The sequence below is a fragment of the Neovison vison genome, chromosome 7 (assembly GCF_020171115.1).
Source record: "Neovison vison isolate M4711 chromosome 7, ASM_NN_V1, whole genome shotgun sequence".
NCBI lineage: Eukaryota > Metazoa > Chordata > Mammalia > Carnivora > Mustelidae > Neogale > Neogale vison.
The window spans coordinates 203,025,575-203,040,188 of NC_058097.1; the positions used below are offsets into that span (position 1 = coordinate 203,025,575).

At 60.4% G+C, this 14,614-nt stretch overlaps 1 protein-coding gene across 6 annotated transcripts in view; it reads left to right on the top strand.

The window, feature by feature from the left end:
- Nucleotides 1-12,869, top strand: part of AP2A2 (adaptor related protein complex 2 subunit alpha 2) — a 76,707-nt gene extending 63,838 nt beyond the window's left edge. For all 6 annotated transcript variants that reach the window (XM_044259938.1, XM_044259939.1, XM_044259943.1 and 3 more), the window contains exons 13-22: nt 89-320; nt 421-588; nt 5,643-5,803; nt 7,238-7,320; nt 9,066-9,155; nt 10,161-10,284; nt 11,606-11,722; nt 11,809-11,878; nt 12,007-12,141; nt 12,693-12,869. In XM_044259938.1, the coding sequence (XP_044115873.1) occupies nt 89-320; nt 421-588; nt 5,643-5,803; nt 7,238-7,320; nt 9,066-9,155; nt 10,161-10,284; nt 11,606-11,722; nt 11,809-11,878; nt 12,007-12,141; nt 12,693-12,770 (1,258 nt within the window). In that variant the 3' untranslated portion in view covers nt 12,771-12,869. The remainder of the gene's footprint in view (nt 1-88; nt 321-420; nt 589-5,642; nt 5,804-7,237; nt 7,321-9,065; nt 9,156-10,160; nt 10,285-11,605; nt 11,723-11,808; nt 11,879-12,006; nt 12,142-12,692) is intronic.
- The last annotated feature ends 1,745 nt before the right edge of the window (nt 12,870-14,614 follow it).

A 14,614-nucleotide genomic window follows, 5' to 3' on the forward strand; every position in this document is an offset into this window, starting at 1 on the left:
TGCCCTGTGTGCCCCCCATCTGCCCCCTGGCCCAGTGCCCTGTCTGCCTCCTGCAGCCCCTGACCCAGTGCCCCGTGTGCCCCCACAGCCCCTTGATCCAGTTCAACCTGCTTCACTCCAAGTTCCACCTGTGCAGCGTCCCCACCAGGGCGCTGCTCTTGTCCACCTACATCAAGTTTGTGAACCTCTTCCCGGAGGTGAAGGCCACCATTCAGGACGTGCTGCGCAGCGATAGCCAGCTGAGGAACGCGGACGTGGAGCTGCAGCAGCGGGCGGTGGAGTACCTGAGGCTCAGCACGGTCGCCAGCACCGACATCCTGGTAGGCCCTGGCTGCCCTGTGCCCCTGCTGCGCTGTCCCGGGTCTCGGGCTTGGAAGCCACGGGGCTCGGAGCCGTGGCGACCGGGGCTTCTTTCTCCAGGCCACCGTGCTGGAGGAGATGCCGCCGTTTCCGGAGCGTGAGTCTTCCATCCTGGCCAAGCTCAAGAAGAAGAAGGGCCCGAACACAGTGACGGACCTGGAGGAGGCCAAGCGGGAGAGGAGCGCGGACGTCAACGGGGGCCCCGAGCCTGCCCCAGCCAGCGCCGTGGTGGGTGCCCTCCTGCTGGGTGGCCTGGTCCCTGAGAGTCAGGGCCAGCAGAGCACTGGCCAGTTTGAGAATTCCGTGTTCAGTGTTAGAACGTGTGCCCAGAATGAGGCAGTGCGTCCAAGCTTAGGTCTTCACCTCTCTTTCGCTCGTGACCTCCAAAAGCTCTTTTCACTCAGACACTGTGGCCCGTCTTCCAGAACATCTTTCAGGTTGCTCTCTTCGGTCCAGGGTCCACTCCCAGTTCCTCTCTGTCTTGTCTTTGGCTCAGATGACGCGGTCACTTACTTTTGCGGGACTGCCCTATGTAGGAGGCCTGTCCAGCTTTTTCTTGTTGGTTTAGAGCAGACCGAACCCAACTCATGCTGTTCTTAGAGGTTTTCAGCAGTGGCTTGGGTCGGTATCAATTTCTTTTTTCTGTGTGACATGGTGAGAATATTCACGTGTGAATGAAAACTCCTCTCTTGGTGTTTGTCAGGTGGGAGACGTAGGTCCAAGAGTTGTATCCGCGTCTTGTCTTTTCCTGACCGGAGTAGGAGTTTTCGTGAGAGCGTGCACACCAGCCCTGCCACGTAGCTGCCACCTGGGCGCTGGGACTGGCTCCCCAGGACTGGGGGCTCTCTGCTCGGCCATCACGGAGGGGATCTTGGAGAGCTTTGTTTCCCGTCTGGGGTCTTGATCCCGTGACGTGAGTGATGCTACTGGCGGTATCAGGTGGCTTCTGTGAAGAGGAGTGTCAGAGAGAATGTGTGCCCCGTGTAGACAGACCAGGGCCTTTGCTCGTCTGGAGCGTGCTGATGTCTGAGCCCTGGTTCTGCTCGGTCTGCTTGCGTGGCCCCATCGACCGTGTGTCCGGCCTCGAGCCGAGACTGCCCAGCCTGCCATGAGCTCTGTATTCAGTGCTTCTTCTCCCCTGACTTGAGGTCCCTGCTGCAGCAGGGGTCCCCTGAGCCCTGACGCTCTCTCTCGGGAGTCTGAGCTTGCTGGCGTGTTGGCTTGTGACGCCTGTGGTTTCCGGCAGCCGGATGTCGCCCGCTGGTTTCTCAGCGAACGTTAGATCCACGCTTTTTCTCCAGGTGGTCGTCATCGCTTTGTCCCTGAGGCAGTTAACAGGGTGGCTTTTCCAAGCTCTTTGCCTCTGCGCCTGTTCCCTGGGCACAGAGTGGACCTGAGTCTTGAAGGCCTTGACTGGCTTCCCCCACCCAAGTACGCAGACGCTTGTTTGTGAGGAGGTCCCGATGGTCACCGTATGCCAGGGTGCTGGCGGTGGCTGGCGTTGGGGAGTGGCCTGACTCTGGAGGCCGTGGCCCTGCGGCTCGTGCGTGGACTATGTTCATGCCCCACCAGGTGGAGTCTTCCCACGGTGCTGGGTGGGGGCTCCCCTGCCAGCGGTGGCATCTAGAGCCGGACACACATGATGCAGCATGGGGCCGTCTCCCAGGAGCAGCAGGGCTGGCCTCTCTGTGCCTCGGGGGGCAGCCCGCACCCTCCTCTCCAGCGGCCCCAGCGCCAGCCCGTCGCGCGGACGTGAGCGCCGGAGGTGGGCTTTCATGTCTGTTCTCACCGTTGTTAGTGGGGTCTCCTTACTTGGTTCTTGGCTTTTCTGGAGGGGCGTGTGTGTACCAGCTTGTGGGCCACACCTGGTTTGCCCCGCTGTGCCCAGGCTGTGGCACGTGGGAATCTGTTGGCTCCCTTTCTGACTCTGGATGTGAGCGGTGAGTCCCACTTCGAGCAGGCGGGGGGACAAGATTTAACAGGTTGTTGTTACGGTACGTTGTCCGGGATGGGGAGCGGTAGCCTCTCTTCCAGGTTCCCTTGGCAAGTGTTGGACGTTCCGGCTGGGAGCTTTCTGCTTGCCTGCGAGCGGTGCCCAGCTAGTGCTTGGTGAGTAGATGTTCGTGGTTGTGAGCTGAGAACTGGCAGTGTTGTGGACAGCGTCACGGTGACCGGAGCGGTGATCTGTTCTCAGTGCTCAGGTGGCTGGGGATCTGGTTAGAGACCCCTCCGAAGGGGACAGGAGAAGCAGGACAAAAAAGGGGGAAAGGTCCCTCTGGGCTGAAAGTCTCCGCTAGTCTCCTCCCACCTCGGAGGGGAGGCCCTGCCTCAGAATGGCCTTGAGGTCTCTGGATTTTACATGGAGAACGGCGTGTTGCTGTGGCGTGCTCCTGGTCACACTGACTAACTCGGGGCCACAGACAAGGCCGGAAGCATGTTGTGTTTGCCACAGGCAGCTCTCCGTGCGTCCACCTCCTGCGGGCCTGGGACCTCGGCCCCGGGGTCTCCCAGGTACTCGGCTGTGCATGGTGAGCACACGTGGCGAGTGTCTCTTGGTGGCACCAGGGCCATCGCTGGTGGATGTTTGGAGACTGCCTGGTGCCTCTGGGGCTTTCTGGCTCAGCGGAGCTTGGAGCCGACATGCAGTCTGTAGGCGTGCGGGGCTCTTGCTGCTCTTCTGATTCTTGCTCTTGCTGCCGTCAAGGTGAGGAGAGGCGGCTTGTGCCGATGGGCGCTGGGCAGGCTCCCCGGGGACCGTCTCCCTGAGTCCTGGAAGGAGGAGGTGGCCGCGGAGAGGCAGTGGGTCTCAGCACGCCGGCCTTTGAGCAGACCTGCCCCGGGGATCTGGGGCAGGAGTGGTCGTCCAGGGAGGTCCTCCCAACAGAACAGCCTTGCTTTAGTCTGTTGTAATTTTGGGGGGGCATATTTGACTTAATTGGACAAAATATTTTCTTTTTCCTTTAAAAATGTTCAAAAATATTTTTGAGAGACACTGTACCTTCGCATGCTCGGTGGGGGTTGGGGAGGGGCAGAGGGAGAGAGAGAGAGTCTCAGTCAGGCTTCTTGTGCAGCCCGGAGCCCGACGTGGGGCTTGGTCTCACGGCCCTGAGCCAAGACGAAGAGTCAGACACGTAACCGACTGAGCCACCCAGGCGCCCCGGACAAAAGATTTTCTTTAAGAAACATTTGGAGCTCCCGGGTGGCTCAGTCGGTTACGTGTCTGACTTGGGCTCAGGTCATGATATCGGGGTCCTCGGATCCGGCCCCGTGTCGGGCTCTCTGCTCAGCAGGGGGTCTGCGTCTCCCTCTCCCACCCACCCTGTGGTCCCACCCACCTTGCGCACATAAATAAATAAGATCTTAAAAATCTTAAAAATCAGACAGAAACATTTGAATCAGGGCATCTGGGTTGTTCAGTGGGTTAAGCGTCTGACTCTAGGTTTTGGCTTGGGTGACGATCTCAAGGTCCTGGGATTGCGCTCCACGTCGGGCGCCGTCCTTGGCGTGGGGTCGTCCTGGGACTCTCCCCCATTCTTCTCTCTTTCAAATAAATCAAGGAATCTTTTTTTTTTTTTTAAAGATTTTATTTATTTATTTGACAGAGATCACAAGTAGGCAGAGAGGCAGGCAGAGAGAGAGAGGAGGAAGCAGGCTCCCCGCTGAGCAGAGAGCCCGACGTGGGGCTCGATCCCAGGACCCCGAGATCATGACCTGAGCCGAAGGCAGAGGCTCAACCCACTGAGCCACCCAGGCGCCCCTAAATCAAGAAATCTTAAAACGAACATTGAAACCATTAATCAGGAACCAGTGGTAAAGATCTTGCAGTCGGTGGCGGGGGGAAATAATCCCCATTTAGGCTGTAGGTCTGTCGGCTGCGGTAGTCCCCTTCGGCGCTCCTCGGATGGTCAGACTCCCACGACGACGGTGTCAGTAGAGCAGTGCCGGGAGGAGCTGTGCTCCCAGGAGCACTGACACAGGTGCAGGGCGGGCCAGGAGCCACCCGGAGAGGTCACATCCACACCCTTTCTGATGGTGCAGAAGTTTCTGGCATTCCTTCTCGCGACAGCTCCTCTGTGGTCCCCATCCCTTCTCTGTGGGCCCATGTGACTGATGCCGCTCCTCTCCTGGGCCTACCCTTCCTGAGGAGCCCTGCCCGTCTGGTGCGCCAGGAACAGCCGCAGCCTCAAGGAAGGAGGGGCGTCCCCGGAGCAGGCTTCTCGGCCCTGTCAGAGCACACCCTGTGCGCAGAACACACGTTTTGGGATGCCTCCTTTAGCTTGGAATGGGATCGCTACGTGATACCACCTAGTGACACGAGATCCTTTAGAAGTTCAGTGTGACGTTGTCACTTAGCGTGGAAGGGCAGGGGCGGTTATCTGCAGAAACGGAAACGGACTTTCACGTCCCGGGGCCCGGGTGGCCGTGCCGGAAGCAGGTGGCGGTCAGAGGCCTTGGCTGCGGTGCGACCCGCCAGTGTCCGGGTGGGCGCTCACGTGCGGGGGCAGGCGCTCGGCCTCCCTCGGATCACGGGGTAGTCGTGTTCCTGGGGGGTGGGTGCGTGCTAAGGCCCAGCAAATGTGAGTGCGGCGGTGTATGGAGGCGTCAGGGCCTAGTCCGGACACCCCAGACCGACTTGTGCCTCCACGGACGTGGGCGCTTAAAAGTCCTTCCAGACGTGTTCTCAAGGCCGAGTGGCCCGCCCCGGGGCTGACGAGAGCCTGCTCGCCGCCTGGGGTGCGGGGCCAGATGTTCGCATCAGCTGGGTGAGTGCTTTGTGCGGCAGTGGTCCCCCGTGGGTTGGCTCTTTGTCTTCTGCTTAGGATCAAAAAGCAGCCGTTAAAAAAAAGTGTGTCCTGTAGGTTTTTTAATCTGCTTTTTCCTCTGTGACTCAGTAGGACTTACACACGGGTAGACAGAGCTTGTGCTGGCCGCTCATGGACCCGGCTCTCCGCTCACTCCCCCTTTGGAAGGGGGACTCTGGCCTGTGAGGCCGCAGTTCTTTCTGGCCTCCTTTGTGGCAAAAGTGTTTTCAGAAGTTTTTTTCCCGTTCAGGTATTCTTCATGATAAAAGGTTACTCCTTTTCTGGTTGTGTGAGATTATGACTGACCCTCCAGGCGGGGGCTGCGGGCTTGACCCTGGGGTGCAGTCCCCACGCCCCTGCTGTGTGCTGGCCCTGCGCAGCCTGGCGGGAGCCGTGGGCGGGGGGCGCAGGTGCTTGTGCCTGCTTGGCTCCGGCGTGCCTGCAGGTTTCCCGCTGACCCTCTCCTTCCCTGTTTTCCAGTCCACGCCTTCTCCATCGGCAGACCTCTTGGGTCTGGGGGCCGCACCCCCTGCCCCCGCAGGCCCCCCACCCTCCTCCGGCGGGCTGCTCGTGGACGTGTTCTCAGACTCACCCTCCGCAGTCGCGCCCCTGGCTCCCGGCTCCGAAGACAACTTCGCCAGGTAGTTGGTCTCTTGTGTCCTCGAGACTGGGACTCTCTCGGCCTCTGGCCTCTGCCCGGGGCCCACAGTCTGTACCAGCTGCTGGCAGCGGGCCTCGGTCCTCACTGCCCAGAGCGTGCTGGCGGGTTTGCTCTGGAACTGGCCCCATGCTCATGGAGCGCGGGTTCTCAATAGAGAAAGGTGGTGAAGTTTCTCCAGAAGAAGAGCAGGTAGAGCCGCACCCTGTCGCCGGCCGTGCCTCTCCTACCTAGCCTGACGTCCGCCTATCTGTGTGCGTGCCTGGCGGGTGCCCAGCCTGCCCTTTGTGTTAACGCACACTCCTTAGCACGCCCTCCTGCTTTCTCCCTGTCTGTCCGTGGTGCTGCCACCCTCCCCCGCCAGCCCCATCTTCCCTGCTCCCCGTGTCACCTCATCAGGACATCCCGCCCCCACTGTGCATGGAGCCCTGCTTGCTGTGAGCCCTCCGCGTGGTGCTTTGTCCCCATCTCCAGGACATGGACATCACAGTGCCCTTCCCAGCGTGTTTTCTTTCTTGCTTTCTTTGCTGTGTGGTTCCGAACCTTCGTTCTGTCTGCTCTCTGTCCCTTGTGTGTCTGCCTGTCTTCAGTTGGCCAGGAGGTGTGGGAGGGCCTGGCCCGGGGATGGGGTGGGCCGGCCAGATGGAGTGTCTTCACAGAGCGGCCCCTGTCCTTGGGTGTCCCGATGACAGCAGCAGGATTTGTATGGTTTTGTGGTTTTCCGGTCTCTCGCTGTTTGTGCTGCGTGTGAATTCTTGCTTCTTGCTGCTTGTTGGAGGTGGTAAGGAGACGTGGGTTTGGACGGGTGTGAATTCTAGTCTGTGGCTCCTGGAAGCGTGGAGTTGGGGATTGAAAAGCACCGCCTAGCGCAGGCTGCGAGGCCTGGGGACAGAGCCAGGCTCGACACTGGACGTCTGTTCTGGGCAGTGGTCTGGTGTAGGGGCGTCCCCCGACATTCTTGGCCCTTGCGTGTGCAGGTGCACATGGTGCCTGGGCCGCAGGCCTCCTCACAGGGGTCGGGGTGTGGGATGCGTGGTGCTGCCTCGCGGCATCTGAAGTGCGGGATCCTGGCCACTGGGGCCTTGTGGCCACGCCGGTGGTCAGCCCTAGAGCCGCGGCCAGCGCCCTGCACCAGCTCTGGCCCGAGAGCGCGTGCAGGCTGCACCGTGTGCGCGTTGGAACGTGGGTCGGCGTGTTTGTGGGGGACAGAGCCCCACCCTGTCCTGTCCTGTGTGGTCACATCCAGGTCTCCAGCGGGCACCCTTTTACTGGTGTTTCTGGAATACTTTCCTACCTTAACTTTACTCTGAGTCCCATAGAGGTTTTTCTGGCCTTTTTGTTAGACTCTTTTTCAAAGCAGATCTTTAGATTTCCATTGGGTGGCTCTGAGGGACTCACACTCTGTCCCTTCCCCTAGGTTTGTCTGTAAAAATAATGGTGTGCTGTTTGAAAACCAGCTGCTTCAGATTGGACTGAAGTCTGAGTTCCGGCAGAATTTGGGTATGTGCTTTAATTACTCAACGAAAACCTTCACTCAGGAGCTATGGGCAGAAAATACTCACAAGTCACGCATCCGATAAGGGCTTAGTTTCCAGAATATACAAAGAAGCCCTAAACTCAGCAACAGAAAAACAACCCGACTCAAAGATGAGCAGAGGACTAGAGCCGACCCCCTCCGAGAAGAGCCTGCCCACAAGCGGGGATGCGCACATCAGAGCTCGGCGATGACCCGGTTCCCGCCGTCAGGACAGCTGCCGTCCGCAGGGAGCGGGAGCCCCGCGGGCGGGAGGGCGTGCAGGCTGGACCCCGCACCCCGCACGGTCGGCGGGCATGGAAGCCGGGCAGCTGCTGTGGAAGACGTCGTGGCGGCTCCTCCGGAAATTGAGAATGGAATGACCGTGCGCTCGGGCAGTTCCTCTTCTAGTTGTGCGCCCAGAGAACCGAAAGCAGGGACGCGTGTGGACGCTTGCACGCCCGCGTTCACAGCTGCTGACCCACGGGAGCAAGCCCCGCACCCGTCGACGGACGCGCGGGTACACGTGGTCCATCCACACACCATACTGTCCCTCGGTCCCACGGAGGGACACGCTGACACCTGCCACAGCTGGATGGACCTGGGGGACGTGATGCGGAGTGAAATAGGCCAGACGCAGAGGGACAAAGACTGCAGGATCCCACCCAGATGGGGTCCCTGGAGTCTCCGGATTCACAGGGACAGAGAGTGGACGGTGGGCGCCGGGGAGGGATGGGGGTCAGAAACTCAGGGGGAGAGAGCGGATGGTGGGCACTGGTCCTGGGGGAGGGATGGGCTCAGTGTCTCGGGGGGACAGAGAGTGGACAGTGGGCACCAGGGCTGGGAAAATACGGAGGTCGGGGTCTCATGGGGACAGAGTCTCCATTTAGGTAGATGGAAAGTTCTGGAGAACCTTGGTAAGGACGGCTACACTACAGTACAAATGTGCTTAGTGCCCTGGGCTGTGAGCCTAGAGATGCTGAAGATGATACATTTTATGTGTGTATTAGCATGACTTTTAGAAAATGCTTTTGAGGCTCTCCCCAGAACGCACTGTTGGGGTGCTGCTGGGGGCACCGGTGGACAGACCACAGCCTGTCTCCCTCTTGGGTGCCACCTCTGAGCCGTTTGAGGGCTGTGTTTTCTGTGTAGGAACAAGTGTGCGTGGGGACAGAGGAGAGAAATAGCGCATCTGTCCTCCAGGGATGCATTAGGGACTCTTGGAGGGTCAGCAGAAGCCAGGGACTCTGTACTGACGTGCCCCCCTCAGGGCCGGGGCTGCCGCCTGCGTTCCGGGATGGGCGGGCTGTGCTGCCATCGTCCTCATGAAAGGTCTGAAATGCACTTTCCGGTCCGAGCAGAGGGAATAAAAATGTTCAGAAAGATAATGATTTCGTGATGACATCAGGGTGTCCTTTCCTCCAGCGTCCAGCTCCTGAGCCGCTGTGGTGCTGGCCGGGGCAACGCTGTGGAGGAGGCCGGTCTGGCCAGGCCTCCTGGGGGGTGGCCGCCAGGGCCCGGGTCCCACGTCCCCCGTCTCAGGCAGAACGGCCGCGCCTTGGATGGACAGCTGGAGCCCCCCAGCAGGGGGCGCTGTGACCCCATGTCGGCCCGCGCCCTGAGTCCCCGTCCCGCCCTCCCCTGGAGCTCCGCCCGAACAGTGCGGGGCCTCTTGGGTTTTCGCGGTTACCGTGCAGGGTGTGTATGAGACACACTGTGTTTTCTCTTCTAGGTCGCATGTTTATATTTTACGGAAATAAGACCTCCACGCAGTTCTTAAGTTTCACTCCAACGCTGATCTGTTCGGACGACCTTCAGCCGAATATCCTTGGTCTCGTGTCTTCTGTGCCCCCAGCAGACAGGCACCTGGGGCTTAGAGGAGGGTTTTGGGGAATCTGTTTTTTTAAAATGTATCTGACACAGAGAGAGAGACAGCGAGAGAGCGAATGGAAGCAGCGGGAGTGGGCGAGGGAGAAGCAGGCTTCCCGCGGAGCAGAGTCCGATGCGGGGCTCCGTCCCCCTGGGGTTGTGACTGAGTCACCCGGGCGCCCCCGGGGACTTTGTGTGTTTGTTTGTATCAGAAGAGCTGGATGCCCCAGCTGCCATGGTGGCCTTGAGCCGCTGCCTCGCCTCCAGAGGGAGCTCCTCGTGGGGGGTGGGGGGTGGGGGGGGGTCGGAGGAGTTTGTGGGGACCGGCACGCAGGCCTCCAGCGCCCAGCCCTCAGGTTCCTTGGAGTCACTTGTTTTTCCTTGTTCTGTCCTCTTGTCATGGGATGTTCAAGCCCCTCTGAGCTCTGGTCTCCCCTGGGCGTCCCCCTGAGCGAGCAGCTACTGAGAACACGCGCGCTCGGGCCGTGCCCTCGGGCCGGGCGCTCGTCTCCGGCTTGGCTCGTGCTGTGCCCACACTGGAGCCTTGTCCCCAGTAAGTGCCAGGAACGTAGTTGGAACATGCCAGCCGAAGCCGGCTCTGCTCTCCAGATCTCTTTGTCCCAGGGACCGGCTGAGCAAACCAAGTGAGGCTTGGGAGCGCCCCCCGCGCGCCTGACAAGGGCGGTGCCTCTCCTGAAGGAGGTGTGCGAAGCAGCAACCTGCTTGCCGCAGGCCAGGCCCACTTTTGTTGTAAGGTGACGGTTGAACACGGATTGTTAAAGCAAGTGTTTCTCATCGATCATTAGAAATAACGTGTACGTAGAATCAGCTGTAACACAGGTTTCCTCCAAGATCAGGAGCATGAGCTCTCTTACAGACCCTGTTCTAGAACGTTCTGGGGCTCACTCAGCTTGGGCACAGTTCCCCGGTGTTGACACGGCCTCCTTGACACATACACATCTGAGCTTGCAGACCAAGCCCGTGGACCCGACCGTGGACGGCGGCGCACAGGTGCAGCAGGTCGTGAACATAGAGTGTGTGTCTGACTTCACGGAGGCCCCGGTCCTCAACATTCAGTTCAGGTGAGCAGCTCATGGGGCTGTGGGCCGGGTGGCCAGCCTGCTCTGCTCTGGAGCTTGGGGCTCTGGGGTCGTGCCTGCACACGGCCATGTCCCTGGGGGTCCTCTGTCCTCACTGAGTCCTGACTACGTCCTTCCTTTGGAGGCTGTTGTGAGGGCTGAGGGGGTGACCTAAGTGAGTCGCGGCCCCCACCGTGCTCGTTAACAGTGTTAGGTAGGTGCGCAGTGTCTGGGAGATGAGGGCAAGGCGGTATGTGCAGGGTCCCGGGAGGCCACTGCGAGCCAGTGCTGTGTTGCTCAGGTCCCGTGCTCTCCAGCTGAGCGACAGGAATGGAGTGGGGGCTGCTGCACTGTGGGGCTGGGACCAGCTGGGTCCTGTGTGCCCCTGCGTGGCCACTGCTCTGTGGGTCTCTTGTGGGGATGGCACCCCAGGCCCTCCATCTGGGGGGTGCATTGTTGCCTGGTGTCCCCTCTGTGCCGTTTGGTTGTTATCTTTTTTAAGACTTAACTTACTTTAGAGAGTGAAGGAGAGCAGGGGAGGAGCAGAGAGAGAGACTCTCAGCAGACCCCACTGAGTGCAGACCCGCACAGGGGCTCCATCCCGGGACCATGATCATGAGATCACGACCTGAGCGACATCAAGAGTCAGACATGTAACCCACTGAGCCAAGCAGGTGCCCTGCATTTTATTATTTTTTTAGAATATGTTTTCCGTCGCTCCTTGGTTCCGGGCTGTCCTTTTCAGTGAGTAGGAGAGAGTGTGTGTGAACAGCCGAGTCCTATGGGCGTGTGTAAGGTTGACGTTTTGGAAGAGTGCATTTTCAAACATTAAAAACAGAATTGAAGATTGCGTACTTTATAGAATTTAGGGAAATTTCTGTTTTATTCTGTAGGCAAATCCTTTGCTTCGTCTCCTTTCATGGACAAAAGAAAAATCCCATACAATCTAAACCAACTTGGAGTTGTAGAAAATGGGCTGTGGGGAAAAGTGAGATGTAGAAGGCCCAGGTGGGGCCATCCCTGACCCGGTCTGACGGGCCCAGCGGTGCCGGTCGGAGGCGCACCCCTGGCCGCACACACAGGCGGGGGCGGTGCTCGGTTCGGCGGTGCTCGTCCGTCAGCGACGCCGCACCCGGAGATGGACTGGGCCTCTCTGTGGCTTCGTGCCACCCTTCCAGAACACTCCGTTCCCCACCTGCCGTCTCCCACAGCAGCGGGTGTCCCTGTGCCCGTGGATTGGCAAACTAGTTCGGGTGTGTAGCTGAGGTTCAGAATTTCCGGTTGCTCACGTGCTCTGCTCACTGTGTCTCTGTGTTGCTCGTAGGTATGGGGGAACCTTTCAGAATGTGTCTGTTAAGCTGCCTATCACACTCAACAAATTTTTCCAGCCCACAGAAATGGCTTCTCAGGATTTCTTCCAGCGCTGGAAGCAGCTGAGCAGGTGAGTGAGGGGGCACCAGGGAGGGGCAGGCCCGGTCCTCCCGAGCTGACCAGCTTGGCGTGGTGACCCTTGATTTTACCTCACAGTCCCCAACAGGAAGTGCAGAACATTTTCAAAGCAAAGCATCCGATGGACACAGAAATCACCAAAGCCAAGGTAGGGCCTGTTGATGGGTATTCCTGGGGCCGGGACGCCCGCCGGGCTCCGGAGGGCGGCCGGCTGTGTTGCTGTCCCTCTGTGGCCGCGGTCGCGCCGCCCTACGCACCTGTCTCTCTGTGGCACAGATCATCGGGTTTGGTTCTGCGCTCCTTGAAGACGTTGATCCTAATCCTGCGAATTTCGTGGGGGCCGGCATCATACACACCAGAACCACCCAGATCGGATGCTTACTGCGTTTGGAGCCGAACCTGCAAGCTCAGGTCCGACTTGTTGAGCAAATGGCTGTGCGCGGCCGAGCTGTGTTCTGGTTGTGCTGTGCTGTGGGGCCCGAGCGCAGTCCTCTGACGACTTCTGATCGATGTGTCCCCCTGGGTAGCCCCCTGCTGTCCTGCTGGTACAGAGAACATTTCCGTCACTCCAGAAAGTTCCCTGGGGTCCACTCTCCCTCCACCCGGAACCTCCTGCAGACCACTGCCATGACCCCGCGCTCCAGCCCTCACCCCGGTGGCCCTTCGTGTGCCCCGTTAGCTGACCGAGCCCCACGGAGCTGCCTGGGGCCGTGTGGAGCGGAGCCGTGGTGCGGCCGTCCATCTTCCCTTCACTTGGGAAGCGATTGGGCTGGGGGTGCGGACCCCGGGGCTCCCGGCGTCTCCGCACGCAGGCTGCGGTTGGTTGCTGTCAGACTGCCCGTGTCTTGGCTGTGTGAGAGTGTGTTTGCCACGTCCCCGCGAAGCGCTGGCTGCCCGCGGGGGCGCTGAGCTGCGGGCGCAGGAGCCTGCGAGCAGCCGCTGACCTGCGGGTCCCGTTGCAGATGTACCGGCTCACGCTGCGCACGAGCAAGGAGGCCGTCTCGCGGAGGCTGTGCGCGCTGCTGTCCGAGCAGTTTTGATCGACGAGGACGGAGGACCAGGCTCCTGCGTGTCGCGCTTTCCTTCATCTCCGCCCTTTGTCTTTGTTGCCCTGCCGCGAATAAACGGGCCTGTCCCCAGGCGGCTCCCAGCCTCATTTCTCCAAACCGGATCCCTTTCGGGTCAGGATGGCGGTACCTGCGTGTGTTTCAGAGCCAGAGGCTGAGCCTGCACTGCAGTCGGGTCAGAAGGGAGAGTGGGCCCCGCGCTCCGTGTCCACAGAGGTCAGGACACTTCTGAGCGGCCTTTCCCAAGTAAAGGGAAGTGACAATCTGAATGAAAATGCAGATTTTTTTGAAGTGGTGTCGAAACGCTTCTGCCCTGTTGGTCATAGTTCATCTCCGATTCTCGGAGAGATGCAGCAGCGCTTGTCCGTACTGGGGTGGGATCTTCTCTGGGCCATTTGGCTGCTGTGCTGGGTGGTGCCAGGGGCAGGAGGTATGTGACAAAGTCCACGGGCATGTGCGGCCCAGCTGCTGTCTTCAGGGACCTGGCTGTGGGAGAATGGTGCACGTGGGCTTGCTGCAGCAGCCTCAGGGGGTCCTTGTGGACAGGGTTTGAAACCCAGAAGCTGGAAACATTGGGTGTTTTTCAGGACGACCCACAAGACCGTGTGTGCTGACTGGGTGGAGGTCTGTATCTCTTTCCCCACACGCTGGTGTTCACGGGGTACCCACAGCGCGGGTGTCTGAGCGTTTTGAGAACCTGAGTTCATGGCCCAGCGGCGGGAGGGCTGCTGTTGCCTCGGGGGCTGCGTAGCTGGTCTTGCTCAGCTCTGGGCTTCGAGGAAGTGCGCCGTGACCATGGTCCTCTTGGACTAGTTCCTGGTTTTGATCAGAGGGTCAAGTGTGGGTGGCAAAGCAGGTTCTGGAGGGTGAGTTGGTCTCTTTCCTGGGGCGCACGGGCCCTTGTGTGGGTGGAGGAGGGGCTCGGTGTGTGGTCAGAGAGCGCAGAGCCGTGCCGAGGGGGAGCTGGAGCCCGGCCTTGGCTCCGCCGGCCGGCCTGGCTGTTCTCGGCCTCGGCTCTCACAGGCCGCTGGCACTGTGAGCCGCCTGCCCGGGCGCCCGCCTGCAGCCCGAAGGGCCAGGCCGGGGGCAAAGCTGAGTCAGGGCCTGTGTTCTGGGATGGCCGTGCCGCGTCGCTGGTGGGGGCGGCAGGCCCGTCGGTCCTGAGCAGGCATGTCTGTTCTCAGCACCCGTGGGCCCAGGGAGAGCCAGGCTCGGTTGCGGGCTCCTCTGGCCGAGCAGCAGGGATCAGGCTCCTGAGAGGCAGGCCCTGGGGGCCTTGCGGGGTGGTGGCAAGGGGCACAGGCAGCCCTTGGCGTGGGTCTCGGGGAGGCGGGCGGGGGGCATCCCAGTCTGGTGCTGGTGCCACTGCAGAGGCTCGCGCTCAGGGTCCTGGGCCTGTCATTCTGGGGGTGTGGATTTGTGGGCTCACAAATGCCGCACGTGTGTGGGAGACGACACAGACAGAGCATTCGGGCCGGCACCTGTGCGTTGAGCAATGCTGTTTATTCCTTGTCTGTACACGGTGGGGCTGGCGTGCGTGGCACACGTGATGCCCGTCCCCAGGCAGAGCTTGCTTGCGGCGCAGGTGCCGAGGCAGGATGGCCTGCGCCTCCCTCCCTTCCCTTCTCCGGCTGTGGGGTCCTCTTCTCGCTGCCGTCTTTGCTGCCGCCCTCTGCCTCTTTCCGCCCATCCCTGCTCAGGTGTCCTGCACTCGTGGGACCGGTAGCCCCTTTCTCAGGCCTACCTCTAGAGTGGCCTTTCTCGCTGCCCCTACCCAGGTACCTGCTGCTCTGGCTGTTTCTGGGGACCAGTTTTGG